This window comes from Thalassophryne amazonica, chromosome 7 (assembly GCF_902500255.1).
Source record: "Thalassophryne amazonica chromosome 7, fThaAma1.1, whole genome shotgun sequence".
Classification (NCBI taxonomy): Eukaryota; Metazoa; Chordata; class Actinopteri; order Batrachoidiformes; family Batrachoididae; genus Thalassophryne; species Thalassophryne amazonica.
The window spans coordinates 6,044,714-6,066,475 of NC_047109.1; the positions used below are offsets into that span (position 1 = coordinate 6,044,714).

At 44.7% G+C, this 21,762-nt stretch overlaps 1 protein-coding gene across 1 annotated transcript in view; it reads right to left on the reverse strand.

Moving 5' to 3' along the window:
* Nucleotides 1-21,762, reverse strand: part of adcy3a (adenylate cyclase 3a) — a 359,639-nt gene that overhangs the window by 172,144 nt on the left and 165,733 nt on the right. Inside the window, exons 10-11 of the mRNA XM_034173754.1 lie at nt 18,112-18,273; nt 15,156-15,243 (exon numbers count right to left, since the gene is read on the reverse strand). Of these exons, the coding sequence (XP_034029645.1) occupies nt 15,156-15,243; nt 18,112-18,273 (250 nt within the window). The remainder of the gene's footprint in view (nt 1-15,155; nt 15,244-18,111; nt 18,274-21,762) is intronic.

Below are 21,762 nucleotides of genomic sequence, written 5' to 3' on the forward strand. Positions count from 1 at the left end.
GTGTTGAACTTGTGGAGACATTCACTTATCTCAGTCGTGACATCATACCTCTAGTCATCCAGAAATGTCAACAAATGCATATGTATATATTTAAATTTGAAATGCTGATTGAGTGTATAAATACACAGTTGTTCTCTAACATAGCTACAGGTACATATTTTAGCAGTATTCCATTCGTTAATGTAAGGCATCTACAGACATTAAATATTAATGGTTAAGTACACTTGTTAATGATATCCAGAGCATTCCAAAAATGAAATAATTGACTGAAAGAAAAAAAAAAAAACACCTAAAAAATTTAGAGATTCATTGGTTTAGAACGACAGATGTACAGAAATGTTGGAACCAACAATAAATCACTCTGAACTTGGCACTTTTTTGAAAAAACAATTACTTCATTTTACTAAATGCTCAGTGTTTGTGTCTGCATTTTGGGTCCAATTTCTGTATCTGCTTAACAGTAATATTTAATTTTTAGGCCATTTCCATGTAGTAAACGTCAATGGTCTCAGATGAAGCTCCACCCGGAAGAAGGAAATGTTGCAGTTCCTTGACTGGCCACTTGAGGCTGGCATCAAAAGGAAGCAGGTTGCTGGACTTCCAAGATGGCACGGGTGTAACTGGTTGCACACACGTATCTCTCCGCTGAAACTGAACAAAAATCCTCATTATTCCCGAAAAAAAAAAAGAAAATAAAGGGACAAAACATATCAAGGTATGGCAAGCTTGAGGAAGTCTCTGAAAGCGAAAACTTCAATGACATCCAGGCAGCCTAAACTGACGGACTCCAGCCTCTGAGAGAAGTTAGCTCCACAAGCTAACGTTCGTATGACGGCGCATACGCCTCCACGCAGCGGACTTACGAATGAAGTCCCTCCTGTATCCGAGCCTGAGGCTGGGGAAGAGGTGACAAAAGGTATGGTGCTGGACAAAATCATGGCTATGCTGGTTGAGCTCAAGGCAGAGATGGTGTCCATCAAAGCTGAACTAAAGACAGAATACAATGCGAGATTTGACCAAATTAACGCAGAGCTGAAAGAGCTAAAAGGGGACCCGGGTGGGTTTGAGCAGCATGTAACCGAGACAGAGCAACGTATTTCGGACAACACAGATGGGCTGTCTGAGTTGAAAGCTGAGGTGAAGTCTCTGCAGGCTGAAAACAACGCTATGAAGAGGAAACTTCTGGATCTTGAATCAAGAGGACGCAAGAGGAATCTAATACAAGTACTTCATGGGATCCCAGAGTCCGAGGAAAGGGGAGAGGATACTGAAGATTTTCTCAAGGGCATTATCCCTGAGATTCTGACTGGGTTTCAAGTTACGCTCCCCTGCTTTCACGATAGAGAGAGCGCACAAACAGAAGAGAAACAGGCCCACCCAGGCCACTGATCATGCGTTTCCTGAATCATCAGGACTGGGAACGTGTCCTGCAGGCCGCACGGACCAAGAAAGACCTCTTCTACGGAAATGGGATCTTCACGCCGGATCTGGCAGATGGAGTGCGCCAGCAAAGCGCAGAATTTCGTCACGTCTGTGAGGAGTTTAAGAGAAGGAACCTCCGATTTGGCTTTGCATTTCCTGCTACTCTTTTGGTAACATTTGAAGGTAAAAAATACTCTCTTAAAACACCAAAGGAAGCAGATGAGTTTGCCAAGAAGATACGGAGCTCAGAGAAGTAGAATGTGACTTTATAATCCGGCAAAGGGCATTTGTGGGCTCAGTTTACTGACACATTGAAACTTGTTCCTAATTTTGTTATATGGATAAGGTTACCTACAGTGGGACAAAAAAAGTATTTAGTCAGTCCCTGATTGTGCAAGTTCTCCTTCTTAGAAAGATGACAGAGGTCTGTAATGTTCATCATAGGTAGACTTCAACTGTGAGAGAGAAAATGAAAAAAAAAATTCCAAGAAATCACATTGTTGAAATTTATTTGTAAATTATGGTGGAAAATAAGTATTTAGTCAAGAACAAAAGTTCAACTCCATACTTTGTAACATAATCTTTGTTGGCAATGACAGAGGTCAAACATTTCCTGTAAGTCTTCACCAGGTTTGCACACACTGTAGCTGGTATTTTGGCCCATTCCTCCATGCAGATCTCCTCTAGAGCAGTGATGTTTTGGGGCTGTCGCTGGGCAACATGGACTTTCAACTCCCTCAACAAATTTTCTATGGGGCTGACATCTGGAGACTGACTTGGCCACTTCAGGACCTTGAAATGCTTTTTACACAGCCACTCCTTCGTTGCCTGACTGGTGTGTTTGGGATCAGTGTCATGCTGGAAGATCCAGCCACGTTACATCTTCAATGCTCTCACTGATGGAAGGAGGTTTTGGCTTAAAATCTCATGACACATGGCCCGTTCATTCTTCCCTTAACACAGATCAGTCGTCCTGTCCCCTTTGCAGAAAAACAGCCCCAAAGCATGATGTTTCCACCCCCATGCTTCACAGTAGATATGGTGTCCTTGGGATGCAACTCAGCATTCGTCTTCCTCCAAACATGACGAGTTGAGTTTTTATCAAAAAAGTTCTATTTTGGTTTCATCTGACCACATGATATTCTCCCAATCCTCTTCTGGATCATCCATATGCTCTCTGTCAAACTTCAGACAGGCCTGGACACATACTGGCTTAAGCAGGTGGACACGCCTGGCACTGCAGGATTTGAGTCCCTCTCTGCATAGTGTGTAGCCTTTGTTACTTTGGTCCCAGCTCTCTGCAGGTCACTCATCAGGTCACTCAGTGTAGTTCTGGGATTTTTGTTCACCATTCTCATGATCATTTTGACCCCATGGGATGACATCTTGCGAGGAGCCCCAGATCGAGGGATTATCAATAGTCTTGTATGTCTTCCATTTTCTTACAATTGCTCCCACAGTTGATTTATTCACACCAACCTGCTTGACTATTGTAGATTCACTCTTCCCAGCCTGGTGCACATCTACAATTTTCTTCCTGGTGGCCTTCGACAGCTCTTTGGTCTTGGTCATGGTTGAGTTTGGAGTCTGACTGTTTGAGGCTGTGGATAGGTGTCTTTTATACAGATAACGAGTTCAAACAGGTGCCATTAATACAGGTAACAGGTGGAGGACAGAAGAGCTTCTTCAAGAAGAAGTTATAGGTCTGTGAGAGCCAGAAATTTTGCTTGTTTGTTATTGACCAAATACTTATTTTCCACCATAATTTACAAATAAATTATTTAAAAAATCCAACAATGTTGGTTAGACTCTTTCTCTCCGATTGTTCTGTCTGAGTTATTTTCAATAGTTACTTCATCCAAACCATCAACATGTTTATTAGACCCCATTCCTACCAGGCTGCTCAAGGAAGCCCTACCATTATTTAATGCTTCAATCTTAAATATGATCAATCTATCTTTGTTAGTTGGCTATGTACCACAGGCTTTTAAGGTGGCAGTAATTAAACCATTACTTAAAAAGCCATCACTTGACCCAGCTATCTTAGCTAATTATAGGCCAATCTCCAACCTTCCTTTTCTCTCAAAAATTCTTGAAAGGGTAGTTGTAAAACAGCTAACTGATCATCTGCAGAGGAATGGTCTATTTGAAGAGTTTCAGTCAGGTTTTAGAATTCATCATAGTACAGAAACAGCATTAGTGAAGGTTACAAATGATCTTCTTATGGCCTCGGACAGTGGACTCATCTCTGTGCTTGTTCTGTTAGACCTCAGTGCTGCTTTTGATACTGTTGACCATAAAATTTTATTACAGAGATTAGAGCATGCCATAGGTATTAAAGGCACTGCGCTGCGGTGGTTTGAATCATATTTGTCTAATAGATTACAATTTGTTCATGTAAATGGGGAATCTTCTTCACAGACTAAAGTTAATTATGGAGTTCCACAAGGTTCTGTGCTAGGACCAATTTTATTCACTTTATACATGCTTCCCTTAGGCAGTATTATTAGACGGTATTGCTTAAATTTTCATTGTTACGCAGATGATACCCAGCTTTATCTATCCATGAAGCCAGAGGACACACACCAATTAGCTAAACTGCAGGATTGTCTTACAGACATAAAGACATGGATGACCTCTAATTTCCTGCTTTTAAACTCAGATAAAACTGAAGTTATTGTACTTGGCCCCACAAATCTTAGAAACATGGTGTCTAACCAGATCCTTACTGTGGATGGCATTACCCTGACCTCTAGTAATACTGTAAGAAATCTTGGAGTCATTTTTGATCAGGATATGTCATTCAAAGCGCATATTAAACAAATATGTAGGACTGCTTTTTTGCATTTACGCAATATCTCTAAAATCAGAAAGGTCTTGTCTCAGAGTGATGCTGAAAAACTAATTCATGCATTTATTTCCTCTAGGCTGGACTATTGTAATTCATTATTATCAGGTTGTCCTAAAAGTTCCCTAAAAAGCCTTCAGTTAATTCAAAATGCTGCAGCTAGAGTACTGACGGGGACTAGAAGGAGAGAGCATATCTCACCCATATTGGCCTCTCTTCATTGGCTTCCTGTTAATTCTAGAATAGAATTTAAAATTCTTCTTCTTACTTATAAGGTTTTGAATAATCAGGTCCCATCTTATCTTAGGGACCTCGTAGTACCATATCACCCCAATAGAGCGCTTCGCTCTCAGACTGCAGGCTTACTTGTAGTTCCTAGGGTTTGTAAGAGTAGAATGGGAGGCAGAGCCTTCAGCTTTCAGGCTCCTCTCCTGTGGAACCAGCTCCCAATTCAGATCAGGGAGACAGACACCCTCTCTACTTTTAAGATTAGGCTTAAAACTTTCCTTTTTGCTAAAGCTTATAGTTAGGGCTGGATCAGGTGACCCTGAACCATCCCTTAGTTATGCTGCTATAGACGTAGACTGCTGGGGGGTTCCCATGATGCACTGTTTCTTTCTCTTTTTGCTCTGTATGCACCACTCTGCATTTAATCATTAGTGATTGATCTCTGCTCCCCTCCACAGCATGTCTTTTTCCTGGTTTTCTCCCTCAGCCCCAACCAGTCCCAGCAGAAGACTGCCCCTCCCTGAGCCTGGTTCTGCTGGAGGTTTCTTCCTGTTAAAAGGGAGTTTTTCCTTCCCACTGTAGCCAAGTGCTTGCTCACAGGGGGTTGTTTTGACCGTTGGGGTTTTACATAATTATTGTATGGCCTTGCCTTACAATATAAAGCGCCTTGGGGCAACTGTTTGTTGTGATTTGGCGCTATATAAAAAAATTGATTGATTGATTGATTGATTTCTTGGAATTTTTTTCTAATTTTGTCTCTCATAGTTGAAGTGTACCTATGACGAAAATTACAGACCTCTCTCATCTTTATAAGTAGGAGAACATGCACAATCAGGGACTGATTAAATACTTTTTTGCCCCACTGTATATGCCATACCATACGACTTTGTTAAAGAGCACAAGACAAAGTCTTTCAGCATGTAAGTACATATTTTAACATGTGACAGCATCCTGTCTACTACTATTTCTAACAAACCAAACGGTGGGAAAATCGGGTAAAAAGTTGGGGAGTTACGGATTATTGTAGTTGGGGATACACCGGAGTACAGACAAATGTACTGGGGGCGCAACAGGGATCCATCCAAGATGGCAGCCGGCTGATATGTCAGCTCCAATAGGCAGCGGCAGTCCATGAGGCGTCTACGTATATAATGTCTATGTATGGACTGGCACCCATTGTAAGATGACCGAAGTCACAGCTGTAATATATTTAAACCTGTACTCCACTTTAACAGTATTTTATGTGTGAACAGTATTACCACACAGTCAGTGGTGGGCACAGTTCTGCTACTCTGCTAACCGCTAATTATCAAAGCTAATGTTTTCATTATTGGATTAGCTTTTCCAATAACGCTGAAAGCCATCAGTGGACTAATTATCTTCTGATAATTTTTAGACGTTAACACATTTTTGCAGGCATGGTGAATACAGCTTACCAGTTAGAAACATTATAAAGCTTTGAGTATCTACCTGTTAATTGTTTTGTAGATGTACAGTTCTATCCTCTGCAAACAGAGGAGAGCTAGTTTCAGGAGAAACCACTCTATCCTCTGCAGGAGAACTGGTCACAGAAAGGAAAAAAAGCAAAAAAAAAAAAGATAATTTCTTTTGAAACCATACTGACTTGCTGGCAATATCACCCAAGTCATCCAGAGGCATACAGTTTTAACTTATGGTTAAAATTTTAACCAAACTAATTTTGGACAAGTTATTTAAATTAACGTCACATCTGAAGTTTCATAAAGTGAAAATATCAGATATATGTTTTAGTTTTAAAGTAATGCACTAATTTTGAAGGTTTTAGTGTGGATATGCTGTCTCCACACACTGCATTATGGCTAAAAGTTCACGACATGAGAAATGCATTTGAGATGCTCTGATCAGGCTCCACACGGACAACAGCATTAAACCCTTTGTATATTGTGCCTAAAATTCTCGTGAATATATTCTCTGGGTTTATTCACCTCATTCAGGAAGTCAGGGTGGGCGGCTCCATTTTGTCAAGCAACTTCTGGTTTGCCACTGCGTCGATGATTAGCTACATGGGAACACAGTATGCTAGAAGTGTCAAAACATGAGCAGCATTAATTGTTCAGTTCATCGGTGCCACAACTGGAAGAAGAGGAAACTATCATTGTCAGAATGATGTTTTGAACATGGAAAAGAGAGATCTGAGTGCTGTGGACGAGCATTTAACTTGTTCCCTCCTCCATCGAAAGACGAGGATCTCCGATGCTGGCTAAAGGCGCTGAATGTGAAAAATCCACCCAAACAGCCCTATGTCTGTTCTTTTAATTTTATGGAGAAAAAACTCACACCACTGGATCCTTACCCAGAGAAATGGTTGGGCTACAACGCTCTGTTGAAGAAGCCACGGCGGATGCTAGTGAGATAAATGGGTAAGCTGTGTTTGTAGCATTAGCTGCTATCTAATTTACTCATTTTCTGGCGTTTGATACAACCAAGCATTGCATGAAATAACACCATACGTATATTAACGTTACGTAATCTTTGCATTATGGTGGTACTACTTGTCGGGTAGTATTTTAACTTGATAGTGCTTTTCGTGGGTGAAGCTCGTAGTTCCTCATAGCCAAACCATCCACGATGAGTGACAACACAAAGTAGTTATAAATAACTGAGGGCCACTTTTTCATGTCTTCTTCCCACTCTGTTATGACCCGTGGGTGAGCCACAGTCGTTCCCTTTGAGCTTTTCAAAAAGGTTTTTGTTTCTATCCATGGAATGACTTCCACTGTTCTATACTGAAAACACCGCTCAGCTGTCCTAAGACAAAACGGAAATGCCTCTGTTGCAAAATTGGCTGAATAAGGTGAATAGACGTTGTTATTGTGTTTGTTTTATGTAAAAATGTCAGAAGAAGCTCAGGTTGCTTCTCCATTATTTTCAACGGGAATCACTGTGAGCTGCAATCACTTCCTGTTTGCTCTTTAACGCCCTGCTTATGTCATACACTGTCTGTCCTCTTTGTTCAAGAGTAATATTTATAAGATGTCTGAAATTCGGTTTGCCTTTCTTAAATTCCACGCATCTGAAATGTAGCAGACACAGATTATTTATTTGGAATATTTGTTTTAGCAAGTTTTCAGGGTCTCTACTGCCATCTCCTGGCCAATAGTGTTCATGGCAATATTCGCCCTAAGTATTGAGATATCTCATAATCCTTTGCGCGCCAGAAAGTTGCTGCAGCCTCTTGCTGCAGCAGATGAAAAGCATAAAAATGAACATTTTGGTTGTATAATGTTAATTTACAATTGTCGTCATGTGTTTTCTCTCTGTGCTGTTTAAACCGCAGCAACTCTCTGGCACGCAAAGGATTATGGGTTAGAGTCTGAGTGTCTGGGCACCAGTAGATGGCAGTGTTCTATGCATTTTGACCTCGGTTATATCAGATAGTTGTCTAATCACAACTTGACTTTTGCAAATGTGTTTTTTTTTTTTTTAACAAATAAAAAAATGTCATATGTCAAAAGCGCATTTATATGTAAACACCAACACACACCTCACATTAATGTGTTGGTTATTACATAGAATGAATGAGTCAACAATCAGTGTTAGCGGAGGCTCATTTTACCCATAATCCCTTTGGTATCTGTGTTTGTTACAAAACTTCAGAATTAGTGCATTATTTAAAATGAAAAGATATGTGTTGTTTGGGCCGCCAGAAGAGGAGGTACTGCTGGCCCACCACCACCGGATGGCGCCCTGCTTGGAGTGCGGGCTTCAAGCACGAGAGGGCGTCGGAGCAACGGAGAGTGACAGCTGTCATTCATCATCAGCACCAGCTGTCACTCATTCACCACATCACCATAAAAGCCGGACTACAACTCCACCTCCCCGCCGAGAAATCAGCAACCAAGAGGTACTCTTCTCTGTGGTAATTTTCTCTGCTAACATAAACTCTTCCTTGCAGCCGCTTGCCCTGTGGTGTTCTTATCGGAGCTGGAGAAGGGCGTGACCGGGACGACTTCGCATCACGCTCCGTAGCAGATAAGTGGTTACACAGGAGCTGCACGAGTGTGTGATTGGAGGTGGAGGTGCTCCCTCCCAAAAAGAACATTGACTGTGAGTGGACTACTGAGTGTGCGGATTCACACTCACCTGGATTTTCTCTGTTCTCTGCCAGCAGTACCAGGGTCGACAGCCAAAGGCAGAGGCCACCTGGGGACTTGGGACTTGGCGGCTCCGGTGTTCTTCAGGCCCGCTGGTGGTGGAAGCTGTGTGGGAATTGGCTCTTCTCTCGCCAGAGGTCTTCTATCTTCAAGCCTGCCCACACGTCACCTGGTGTCTCATTGGCAATCCATATCTCTGTCTGTATTCCGTTCTGTGTTTTCACAACATTAAATTGTTACTGGTTGGCTTATCCATTGTCCGTTCCTTAGCGCCCCCTGTTGTGGGTCCGTGTCACGACACCTTCCCAACAGGATTTCTCGGCCAAGCGTCATGGATCCTGAGGGACGTCAACCAGAGCTTGAACGGCCAATGGAAGAGCAAGAGGCGCAGGCGTCAGCGGGAGGTGTGTTGAGTGATCTGCAGCATATTCTAACCGCCTTCACGGCTCGGTTGGATTTGGTGACCGAGCAGAATGTGCTCCTTAATCGGAGGATGGAGGCTCTCACCGCCAGGGTGGAAGCGCGCGATCAAGGCGCTGCTGCAGTCCCTCCTCTCGCTGGTCCTGGGCCCGACACAGACATTCCACTGGTCGTTCAACGACCCCCCCCACCATCCCCTGAAGCATACATAAGCCCTCCGGAACCGTACGGGGGCTGTGTCGAGACGTGCGCAGACTTCCTTATGCAGTGTTCACTCGTTTTTGCACAGCGTCCAATCATGTACGCGTCGGACGCTAGCCGGGTGGCTTATGTGATCAATTTGCTTCGAGGAGAGGCACGCTCCTGGGCTACGGCGCTCTGGGAGCAGAACTCACGGCTCCTAACGTCTTACGCTGGGTTTGTGCGGGAGTTCAAACAGGTTTTTGATCATCCCAACAGAGGCGAGACTGCTTCGAGCGTGCTGCTGTCGATGAGATAGGGGCGCCGGAGTGCAGCTGCGTATGCAGTCGACTTCCGCATCGCGGCAGCGAGGTCCGGCTGGAATAACATTGCGCTCCGCGCCGCCTTCATAAACGGACTGTCTCCGGTCCTGAAGGAGCATTTGCTGGCTAAGGAGGAACCACGGGATTTCGATGGGCTTGTCGATTTGTTTATACGCTTAGACAACCGTTTGAATGGACACCGTCAGGAGCAGGCCGGGGGGCGTGGCCAGGCCCGAGCTGCCCCTCTCCCTTCCAATTCCGAAAGGGTATCGTCGTCCCCACGCTTCACTACCAGAGAGCTCCGTGTGGCAACAGCTCCCCCTGCTGACGAAGCTATGGACACGAGCAGGGCCAAAATGAAAGTAAACATCAGACAAAGGAGGCTGGCCCGTGGGGAGTGTTTTTTCTGTGGCTCATGTGAGCACATGCAAAAGGACTGCCCCAAACGGTCAAACTACAACGCCCGTCCTTAGAAACTGGGATAAGGGTGGGCCATAACACACACGCGGGAAAGCCCCGCAAATCTGCACGAATCCCAGTAACGATCCTGAGTGGGGATTCATGCATTTATTTCCTCTAGGCTGGACTATTGTAATTCATTATTATCAGGTTGTCCTAAAAGTTCCCTAAAAAGCCTTCAGTTAATTCAAAATGCTGCAGCTAGAGTACTGATGGGGACTAGAAGGAGAGAGCATATCTCACCCATATTGGCCTCTCTTCATTGGCTTCCTGTTAATTCTAGAATAGAATTTAAAATTCTTCTTCTTACTTATAAGGTTTTGAATAATCAGGTCCCATCTTATCTTAGGGACCTCGTAGTACCATATCACCCCAATAGAGCGCTTCGCTCTCAGACTGCAGGCTTACTTGTAGTTCCTAGGGTTTGTAAGAGTAGAATGGGAGGCAGAGCCTTCAGCTTTCAGGCTCCTCTCCTGTGGAACCAGCTCCCAATTCAGATCAGGGAGACAGACACCCTCTCTACTTTTAAGATTAGGCTTAAAACTTTCCTTTTTGCTAAAGCTTATAGTTAGGGCTGGATCAGGTGACCCTGAACCATCCCTTAGTTATGCTGCTATAGACGTAAACTGCTGGGGGGTTCCCATGATGCACTGTTTCTTTCTCTTTTTGCTCTGTATGCACCACTCTGCATTTAATCATTAGTGATCGATCTCTGCTCCCCTCCACAGCATGTCTTTTTCCTGGTTCTCTCCCTCAGCCCCAACCAGTCCCAGCAGAAGACTGCCCCTCCCTGAGCCTGGTTCTGCTGGAGGTTTCTTCCTGTTAAAAGGGAGTTTTTCCTTCCCACTGTAGCCAAGTGCTTGCTCACAGGGGGTCGTTTTGACCGTTGGGGTTTTACATAATTATTGTATGGCCTTGCCTTACAATATAAAGCGCCTTGGGGCAACTGTTTGTTGTGATTTGGCGCTATATAAAAAAAATTGATTGATTGATTGATTGATTGATTTAACCCTTCACGCCCCAGCACTGGTAGACACGGGATCGGAAGGGAATCTGCTGGACAGCAGATGGGCAAAGGAGGTGGTGCTCCCTCTGGTGGCTCTGCGTTCACCTTTGAAGGTGCGGGCACTAGATGGCACCCTACTTCCATTAATCACACATCAGACACAGCCAGTGACCTTGGTTGTGTCTGGGAATCACATGGAGGAGATCGTGTTTCACGTAACACCTTCTACCTCCCGAGTGATTTTAGGGTTCCCATGGATGGTGAAGCACAATCCCCGGATTGACTGGCCGTCTGGGGTTGTGACGCAGTGGAGCGAAACCTGCCACCGGGAGTGCTTAGGATCCTCGGTTCCACCCGGCATGACAGCTACTGAGGAGGTCAAAGTTCCCCCCAATCTGTCGGTGGTGCCAAAGGAGTGCCACGATTTAGCTGACGTCTTCAGCAAAGATCTGGCACTCGCTCTTCCCCCGCACCGACCGTACGATTGTGCCATCGATTTGATCCCGGGCGTTGAGTACCCGTCCAGCAGGCTGTACAACCTCTCACGTCCGGAACGCGAATCAATGGAGACCTACATCCGGGACTCCTTAGCCGCCGGGCTGATCCGGAACTCCACATCCCCGATGGGTGCAGGTTTCTTTTTCGTGGGCAAAAAAGATGGCGGACTTCGTCCATGCATCAATTACAGAGGGCTGAACGAGATCACGGTTCACAACCGATACCCGTTACCTCTGTTTGATTCTGTGTTCACGCCCCTGCATGGAGCCAAAATCTTCACTAAACTTGATCTTAGGAATGCGTACCACCTAGTTCGGATCCGGAAGGGAGACGAATGGAAGACGGCATTTAACACCCCGTTAGGTCACTTTGAGTACCTGGTCATGCCGTTCGGCCTCACTAACACCCCCGCGACGTTCCAAGCTTTGGTAAATGACGTCTTGCGGGACTTCCTGCATCGGTTTGTCTTTGTATATCTGGATGATATACTCATCTTTTCTCCGGACCCTGAGACTCATGTCCAACATGTACGTCAGGTCCTACAGCGGTTGTTAGAGAACCGGTTGTTCATGAAGGGCGAGAAGTGTGAGTTCCACCGCACTTCTTTGTCCTTCCTGGGGTTCATCATCTCCTCCAACTCCGTCGCCCCTGATCCGGCCAAGGTCGCGGCGGTGAGAGATTGGCCCCAACCAACAAGCCGAAGGAAGCTGCAACAGTTCCTCGGGTTTGCAAATTTTTACCGGAGGTTCATTAAGGGATACAGTCAGGTAGTTAGCCCCCTGACTGCCCTGACCTCCACTAAAGTACCCTTCACCTGGTCGGATCGGTGCGAAGCCGCGTTTAAGGACTGGAAGCGCCGGTTCTCGATTGCACCAGTTCTGGTGCAGCCTGACCCTGATCGCCAGTTTATTGTCGAAGTGGATGCCTCTGACTCGGGGATAGGAGCCGTGCTGTCCCAGGGCGGGGAGTCCAATAAGGTTTTCCATCCTTGTGCCTATTTTTCCCGCAGCTGAGCGCAACTATGACGTGGGCAACCGGGAACTCCTCGCGGTGAAGGAGGCTCTTGAAGAGTGGAGACACCTGTTGGAGGGAGCAGCGTTGCCCTTCACGGTTTTTACGGACCATCGGAACCTGGAGTACATCCGGACCGCCAAGCGGCTGAACCCCAGGCAAGCCCGCTGGTCTCTGTTCTTCGGGCGCTTTGACTTCCAGATAACATACCGCCCCGGGACTAAGAACCAACGATCGGACTCACTGTCCCGGGTGCACGAAGAGGAAGCCAAGGCTGAGCTGTCGGATCCAACCAAGACCATCATCCCCGAGTCCACTGTCGTGGCCACCCTCACCTGGGACGTGGAGAAGACCGTCCGGGAGGCCCTGGCAAGAAACCCGGACCCGGGGACTGGCCCTAAGAACCGATTGTACGTCCCACCAGAAGCCAGAGCTGCCGTCTTGGACTTCTGTCACGGATCCAAGCTCTCCTGTCATCCCGGGGTGTGTAGGACCGTGGCAGTTGTCCAGCAGCGCTTCTGGTGGGCGTCCCTGGAAGCTGACGTCCGGGACTATGTCCAGGCCTGTACCACCTGTGCCAGGGGCAAGGCAGACCATAGGAGGACCACGGGCCTCCTCCAGCCCCTGCCGGTGCCTCATCGCCCCTGGTCCCACATCGGTCTGGACTTCATCACGGGCCTCCCGCCGTCCCAGGGCAACACCGTCATCCTCACGATAGTGGACCGGTTCTCCAAGGCGGTCCACTTCGTGGCCCTCCCGAAGCTCCCGACGGCCCAGGAGATGGCAGACCTCCTGGTCCACCACGTCGTGTGTCTGCATGGGGTACCATCGGACGTCGTATCAGATCGTGGTCCCCAGTTCTCCTCGCAGGTCTGGAGGAGTTTCTGTAAGGAGCTGGGGGCCACCGTCAGTCTCTCGTCCGGGTACCACCCCCAGACAAACAGCCAGGCAGAACGGGCTAACCAGGAGTAGCAGCAGGCCCTTCGCTGCGTGACCTCCGCGCACCCGGCGGCCTGGAGTAACCATCTGGCCTGGATCGAGTATGCCCATAACAGCCAGGTCTCGTCTGCTACCGGCCTCTCCCCGTTTGAGGCGTGTTTGGGGTACCAGCCCCCATTGTTCCCGCTTGTGGAGGGAGAGGTCGGAGTGCCCTCGGTCCAGGCCCACGTCAGGAGGTGCCGCCGGGTGTGGCGGACTGCCCGTTCTGCCCTGTTGAAGGCTCGGACGAGGGCCAAGGCCCATGCAGATCGCCGGCCTTCCCCGGCCCCTGCGTACCAGCCCGGGCAGGAGGTGTGGCTTTCTACCAAGGACATACCGCTCCAGGTCGAGTCACCAAAACTCAAGGACCGCTACATCGGACCGTTCCCCATCATCAAGGTCCTCAGCCCGGAAACCCCGTCACACCTCTCCACTTTGCACCCCTGGACCTGCACCGCCTGCTGCCCGGATCATCGACGGGGAGCCGGCGTGGACCATGCGTCGGCTCCTGGACGTCCGTCGGAAGGGCCGGGGGTTCCAATACCTGGTGGACTGGGAGGGGTACGGACCCGAAGAACGTTCCTGGGTGAAGAGGAGCTTCATCCTGGACCCGGACCTCCTGGCCGACTTCTACCGACGTCACCCGTGTTATATTATATACGTGTGTTATATTTTAACTTTGTACAAATGACAGAATTGACATTAATGGAGTTATTCTATCTGGATTAATTTGATTTATAAATCAAAACCATCAGTCAAAACTGCTTTATTTTCCAAGACCTCTGCCTCACAGCAGAACTGCTATATGCTGTTAAGGAATAATGATGTGTGTCTGTGTGTGTTTGTGTGTGTGTGTGTGTGTGGAGTTGAGCTTAGCTCCTCTCAACTGCTTCACTGCTGCAAAATATGTAGTAAATAGGAGCTGAGTCAAACAGAAGTGCTGACTCATTGTTTGGGTTTGTGATTGCCTTTGACGCTACCAGAAGCGATCGTGTTGTTAAAACTCAAAATCGGCTTGTAAGTAGTTGCAAGTGTACCGGAGACAATACTGAGAGTTATCGGTTAGCTGTAGTTTCCGATCATTTTTTGGGTGGTTTATCAGTTTAAGCTTCATAAAAGATAACTGTTCACTTAGGTGATTAGCTGTTTTTGAAGCTAACTTTTTGGTTAGCTGTGCCCACCACTGCACACAGGACAGCCCAGAGCTGATTTCATCACAAATAAAAAATAAATCTAAAATAACTCACCTGTTTGTATGTATTTTTGTCCTTTTCTCGTTCATTAAATGTGTTCCTTGTAATTTAATTCAATTTCAGGTGGGCAATTAACCAACTTTCTTCAAAAAAGGGGCGGGGCTGATGCTCGGCCATGAGACTCCAAAGGGCAAATATGGAAATACTGGAATATTATGAGTCAGAACTGTATGAATGGTCACATGGGAACTTCACTGAAAAGAAATATAGTGTCTGCAGACGTTATACTGCACCTCTGTATTTATGTGGATTATCCAAAATAAAGATATAGGTATTACTAATAAGTATATTATTACATAAGAGTGCTCACTCTATTTTAGAAAAGAATTGCATTGATACTCAAAATAAAAGTGCTTTTAGTTTTGAAGTGAAGATCAAAAAGTTGTGCTGACTCACTCTTGGGAAGATGGCGGCCATGGAACAGATTGTCAAGGTCAGTAGCAGGACTTCTCCAACTGCAAAGGTGATGTAGTTAACAATCAACCTGTTCAACCACACCAGAACACCAAACCACAGAAAAGCAAGCAGATGTACACAAAAGTTAGAAGTCAGTGGGTTTGGACTGGGAAATATGACCATCATTCAAAGGGACACCAAACACTGCATAACTGAATAAAATTCTGTTCCACCTGGCTTCCAGTAAAACAATGCAGCATAAAAGCAATCATAAACAAAAGTCAAATATACTGTAAGAAGAAAATGTAACACGTGTGTGTGTGTGTCCTCCTTTGTGTTATGTGTCGGACGCAGCTCGGAGAACCGACCAGCGTTTGAAGGACCCAGTATGAAATAAGCAGAGCACGGTACAAAGGCTAACTGAATTTAATACATAACAGTGATACAAAATACAACAAAAGAAAGTGCGGTCTGGCGTGGTGCGCTCCCAGCAGCGCTAACGGTCCGGAGCCAGAAGCTGTTCGGACCCAAGGACCCCGCCGACACCCCCCAGGTGGCCGCAACAAACCGAGTCTGTGAAAGAAGGAACCATTATGTGAGTCCACACTCTACACACAGAGAGAACACTTAAAGGTGTACAAACAGCAAACACTAATCAGCTTCCCAACCTGCAGGCATGGAACATCCAGTTCACAAAACTCCACTGCAGTGGAAGCCGATACATGACTAACATACAGCTCAATATAATAAAGGTGTGAGGGACACCACATTTACTGACTGTATAAATGTTAGTCACAAAATCTAACGTACCTCAGGAAGTGTGCTGACGAGCGTGAGACCTCACCCCCTCCTCTTTCACAGACCGTGCATCAAACCCTGGACGTTCTCTGCATCCACTGATGATGAGATGGCTCCCGAGACGACGATCTCACCCGTCTGGTCACAAGGTCGAGTCTCTGGCAAATACACACTTTATACTCCAGTCTTAAATGCCACCATGTTCCAATCCATATAGATGCACCTCAGCTGTGAGTCCTGACGAGCCGCAGGTGATCAGGGTGAGGTCCTGATAACCTCAGCAACACAGCCACTCAGTCCCAAATGCAAGCCACCTGGAAGGAAAAACAAAAGACAGAAACAAAAAGGCAGCCAGGCCCCCCAGCCATACAACACTTTGTCCATCGTATGTGCCATCTCTGTGTCTTGTTGTTTTTTTGTGTCTTGTTTTTTGGGGGGGAAGTGATGGTCTAATGGTTAAGGTATTGGTCTTGAGACCAGAAGATCCTCGGTTCAAATCCCAACCTGACTGGAAAATCACTAAGGGCCCTTGGGCAAGGTCTTTAATCCCCTATTGCTCCTGGTGTGTAGTGAGCACCTTGTATGGCAGCACCCTGACATCGAGGTGAATGTAAGGCATAAATGTAAAGTGCTTTGAAGCGTCTGATGCAGATGGAAAAGTGCTATATAAATGCAGTCCATTTACCTTTTTTTTTTTTTTTTTTTTTTTTTTACTTTTTGTGCACCTGTTACCTCACAAACTTTGGACTGTTTGTTCTTGGCTCAGCCACTAAATCACATGGGTTTTGACACACACCTTGCTGTTCCCTGTCTGCAATTTTGGGTTCTTTATTACTACTAAACGTAACAGTATGTCGACATTTCTCGTCTCCATCCTATCAACAAACTCGTTCCCTTTACCAGTCACACTGCCAACATTCAGAGTCCCGACAAACACTTCTACATCTCTAACTTTCGTCCTCTCCCTCTGCTTCTAGACATGTTCGCTGCCTCTTGTTTGCCCAGCAGTAGTCCAATTCCTACTTGCTCCCTGTTGGACATCAGAGGCGGTGGCATTCACTGTTAATGTGGGCACTGATAGATCTGGTATGGTAATTAGATTTGTGATATGCATTTGAATGCGTTCACTCTGGTAAAATTTATGCTGGATGCCCTTCCTGACACAATCCTACTCATTTATCTTGGCTTGGGATGACACTCAAAATGTCCTCCCCATGTGGCTGAGATTTGACAAGAGCGTACTTTTCAAGAGTAATAATTGTACAAAATAAATGAAAATGTATTAGGTCAGTACTACTGTACTGTTTGTGGTACACTTCAAGTGGCCGTGCAGTCAATTCTGTGCCACAAAATAGATGCCAACATATTTACATTGTTCCCCAACTTGTCAATCAACGTACTATTTCATGCAGATAGCATGTAAATCCCAACTTGGCCCCACTCACTCACTCACTCACTCACTCACTCACTCACTCACTCACTCACTCACAGCAGGCAACTCGACATCAGACTGTCTTACGGCCATTTCTTTCGTTCTTTCTTTCTTTCTTTCTTTGCTGTCTGCCTGCCTGTTTTCCAGTGTTGTGGAAAGTAACTTTGACAAGTTACTTTTTTAGTTGCTTTATACAGGTGCTTTATGCAGTTACTTCATTAGCAGCTTTATGCAATTACTTTATTAGAATCTGCAGAAAACTTGCAACTAATAAGTAATGTAACTAATAAGGTAACGAGTAATCTAACTTGGTTACTCATAAAATTGAGCAATCAGAAAAGTAACTAATCAGCAAAGTAACTAATAATGACTTTTCTGAGTACTAAATCTTAAAAATAACCAAATTAGATTATGAGTAACTTTATTAATTACATTCAGCAGCTGCCGACAAGGTGTCCGCAGCTGCTAATGAAGTAAATGTAAGAAGTAACTGTAAAATATAACTGTATAGACTAACTAATGAAGTAACTTTCCAAAGTTACTTTCCCCAACACTGCTGTTTTCCTGGTGTGACTTACCTTTGACAGAATCCCACTGTTCTGCACATGTTCTGTCCAAATATTTTAGCTTCAGCTTGAATTAGTTTCTGTGTGCTTGCAGGAACACTGTCACACTTGGAAAACTGGAGAAGTAGACTGTGAGGTCAAATGGACCCCGAAGACTCACCAAGGGTTGATGAGAGCTTCCATGGCTGCAGAGAAGAAGAGAACAACACAAGAGCAGCAGAAGGCAGCTCCACTCTGCTTCTCCTTCTCCACCGAGTACCGGCTTTCCAGATCCGAATCCACAAACCTCAGGGACAGCCGGTTGGTATGTTTCCCCTTCACACTAAAAAGACACACAAATATCAGTAGTGACATTAAATGTTAATATCCAGTGGTGGGCACAGATAACCAAAAAATTAACTTCGATAACTGATAATCAGATAACTGAAAAGTTATCTTCGATAAAGATAAAACAATAAAAAAAAACAAAATGTATCGGAAGTTACAGATAACCAATAACAGATAAATTCCAATATTGTCTCTGGTACATTTACAACTACTAATAAAACGAATTTAAGTTTTAATGCCACAATAGCTTCAAGTAATATTAAAAGTAACAACAGACCCAAACAATGAGACCACACTTTTGTCTTTGAACATTCTGCCCCTGCTGGAAGCACTTGTTCACTACAGAGCTCTCAGTACAGAAGCACTCTGAGAGCAGCCATAAAGCCAGCTCTCTATCCAATCACAAGGCTCCGGTCAGGCGGAGGTCTTGAAAAATAAAGTCATGCTGACTTATGGTTTTGATTTATAAATAACATTAATACCGATAGAATAACTCCATTAATGTCAATTCTGTCATTTGTACAAAGTTAAAATATAGCATATATCTTTTAATGTTGAATAATGCACTAATTCTGAGGTTTTGTAACAAACACAGACAGATCGCAAATGATTCTGGGTAAAAGAGCCTCTGCTAAACACTGATTGGTTCAGTCATTCATTATGTAAAGCAACACGTTAATGTGACGTCTGTCGTGTTGGTGTTTACAGATAAATGTGCTTTTGTAAAATCTTCAATTTTTTTTATTTGTAAAAACAGGCATTTTTACGGAGCCCTGGCAGTGTCATCGCAAAATGTTTTGCATGTGGAGAGAATGTGCACACGTTTTATGATGTTGTAAAACGTGCTTTACTCTGTGTGAGATGATTTTTCATGCAGGAATTTTTTGGACCGAGTTTGAGGTTAATCACGCGTCCTGCATCGTGTAGTGTACATGGAGTAACAAGCTGCGTTTAACATCTCAGGACCACCTCCTGATCGCCGATCGTATGGTCAAATTAAAATCAAACCTGTTTGATATTACTGTGGTCGGCCGTTGTGAGGGTATCCTGCTGCTGAAGAGCTACAAGCATCTAACCGCTCGCACTGTGCCTGTGTAAACACCGCAGAGCTGTCTTGTAATGTTATTTATTTATTTTTTGCTGTTGTTTTTTGTTTTTAAACTTCATTTGTAAAAAAAAATCCATTTGCAAAGCCAAAAAGTTGATTTGGTGCCCAGACGCTTAGTACTTAGGGCGAATACTGCCATGAACACTACTGGCCAGTAGATGGCAGTAGAGGCCTTGAAAACAAAATTCCAGATAATCCCTGTCTGCTACATTTAAAATGCGTGGAATTTAACAAACACAAATACAATAACAACATCTATAAACACAGAGAATATATTCACGAGAGTTTTAGGCACTAGAGTTTAATGCTGTTGTCTGTGGAGCCTGAACAGAATGTCTGAAATGCAATTGTCCTGTCGTGATCGTACTGAGATTACATCATCCTACCCATAATGCACTGCTGGAAACAGCATGCCCTCACAAAACCTTAAAAAGTAGCACATTACTTTAAAACTAAAACATATATCTGATATTTTCACTTTATAAAACTTCAGACATGACAGTAATTTTAAATCACTTGTCCAAAATTAGTTTGGTTAAAATTTGAACCATAAGTTAAAAATGTATGCCTCTGGATGACTTAGGTGATATTGCCAGCATATTGGTATGGTGTTAAAGGAAATTATTTATTTTTTTGGCCTTTTCACCTTTGTCTACAGAGGATAGAGACGCTTTTCATAGAAGCAGCTCTCTTCTGTTAGCAGAGGGTACAACTGTCCATCTGTTACAAAACTTTTAACAGGCAGGTGCTGAACTGGTTTTAAATTTAAAAAATGCTTGTCGCTGTTCATTTTTGTTTACTTTATTTATCGGTCTAAAAGTTACCGGACAAAAATTAATCGGAAGATAATTGGTCCGATAATGTTTTTTAAAGTTATCTAAAAAGATAATCCGATAATGAAAACATTATCTTCGATAATTATCTGTTATCGGAAGTGTGCCCACCACTGTTAATATCTAAACCTTACCTGATACAAATTTTAAATTTGAATTTATTTTAGAACTACAATATAAAAAATATACACAAACAAAACTAATTATGTTTGTTTGTGTCATTGGGACAACATTTACATAAATGTGAACAAAAGGAGCAGGAAGAAGAAAATCTTATGAACATGCACTTTACGTAAACAATCCACAGCAAAATAAGATGCATCAACAAAACACTGACAAATATATATCTATATCTATCTATCTATATATATATATCTGTTGTTTTACCAGTGTCATGTGTTTGTTTCTCCACCAGATAGTGACCGCAGTTTTTTTTCACACCTGGATCAGATGAGTGACTGATTATTGATAGACTATTTAAACCCTGACTTTCTGTTCATGAACTGCCAGAGACTTGTTGTTTGTCGCCTTGCTTTCCTCGTTTTGCCTCACCAGCTTTCAGAGCCTCATTCCATGATCCAGACAGATACCAGGAGGACCAAACCTGATTGCTGCGCCATGACCCTGACTGCGTCTTCCAGCTGTGCGCTCAAGATGCCGAAGCTTCCCGCAGCTTATGCTCAGGTCGTGCTGGCCTCCCCCTCTAATTCCCATATTAGAGCGAACTGTCTTTTCCTGGTGTTCCAGATGATTCCAGGATGGCTCCGAAGTGGACCTGAATCCTGACTCTGACTACCTGCACAGCTACATTACTTTGGGAACTCCTCGGCTATTGGCATAGAGTGCATCTCAACTTTACGCAATTTAAGTTCCCCTCATCTCAGTGAGATCCCGTTCTCACTTGTCCCTGTTTGTGACTGTGCTACGATAAAAGAACTGTGCCAAGAACTCTCCCTAACAACTGCATGAACTCTGATATCAAACCATTGAGAACCCAGCTATATCAAGTCCTGCTTAATTGGAACTGCGTTACCACATGCAACGCTTGACCTCTGACCTTTGGGTACAACTTATAAAAATGAACAATTACTGAACAGTGAACTTTATATCATAAGAAGATAACTTTATTTCCTGAACCCTGAAGCAACCTGTGTTAAGCCTGTGTGAACTGTGACTGTTTTTGAGGACAGCGTTACGAGCGCTTTTCACTCACCCTGTGTGTTCTTCCTTAGTACCTGGTGGCTGAGGTGAGGGGTCCACCTGGCCCTGGTCATAGAATCCTTAGTTGACAATATTCCTTTAAGACTGACCTGGGAAACTGCAGCTCCCTTATTTCACCGCCAGGAGCCGGGCCACTCTATACCGCAGGCATCCCAGCACAGCATTTCATTTATTTATTGTAAATAAATATATTTTTCCTTTTGAACTCCTCTCCGTGTCCAGCTCCCTGTGTGTGGGTCCATAGTCTGAAATGGTTTGGTTCCACCCGAACCCCTAACCATAACAGAAGTCTCTGGCCACAACATGGACCCAGCAGGAGACC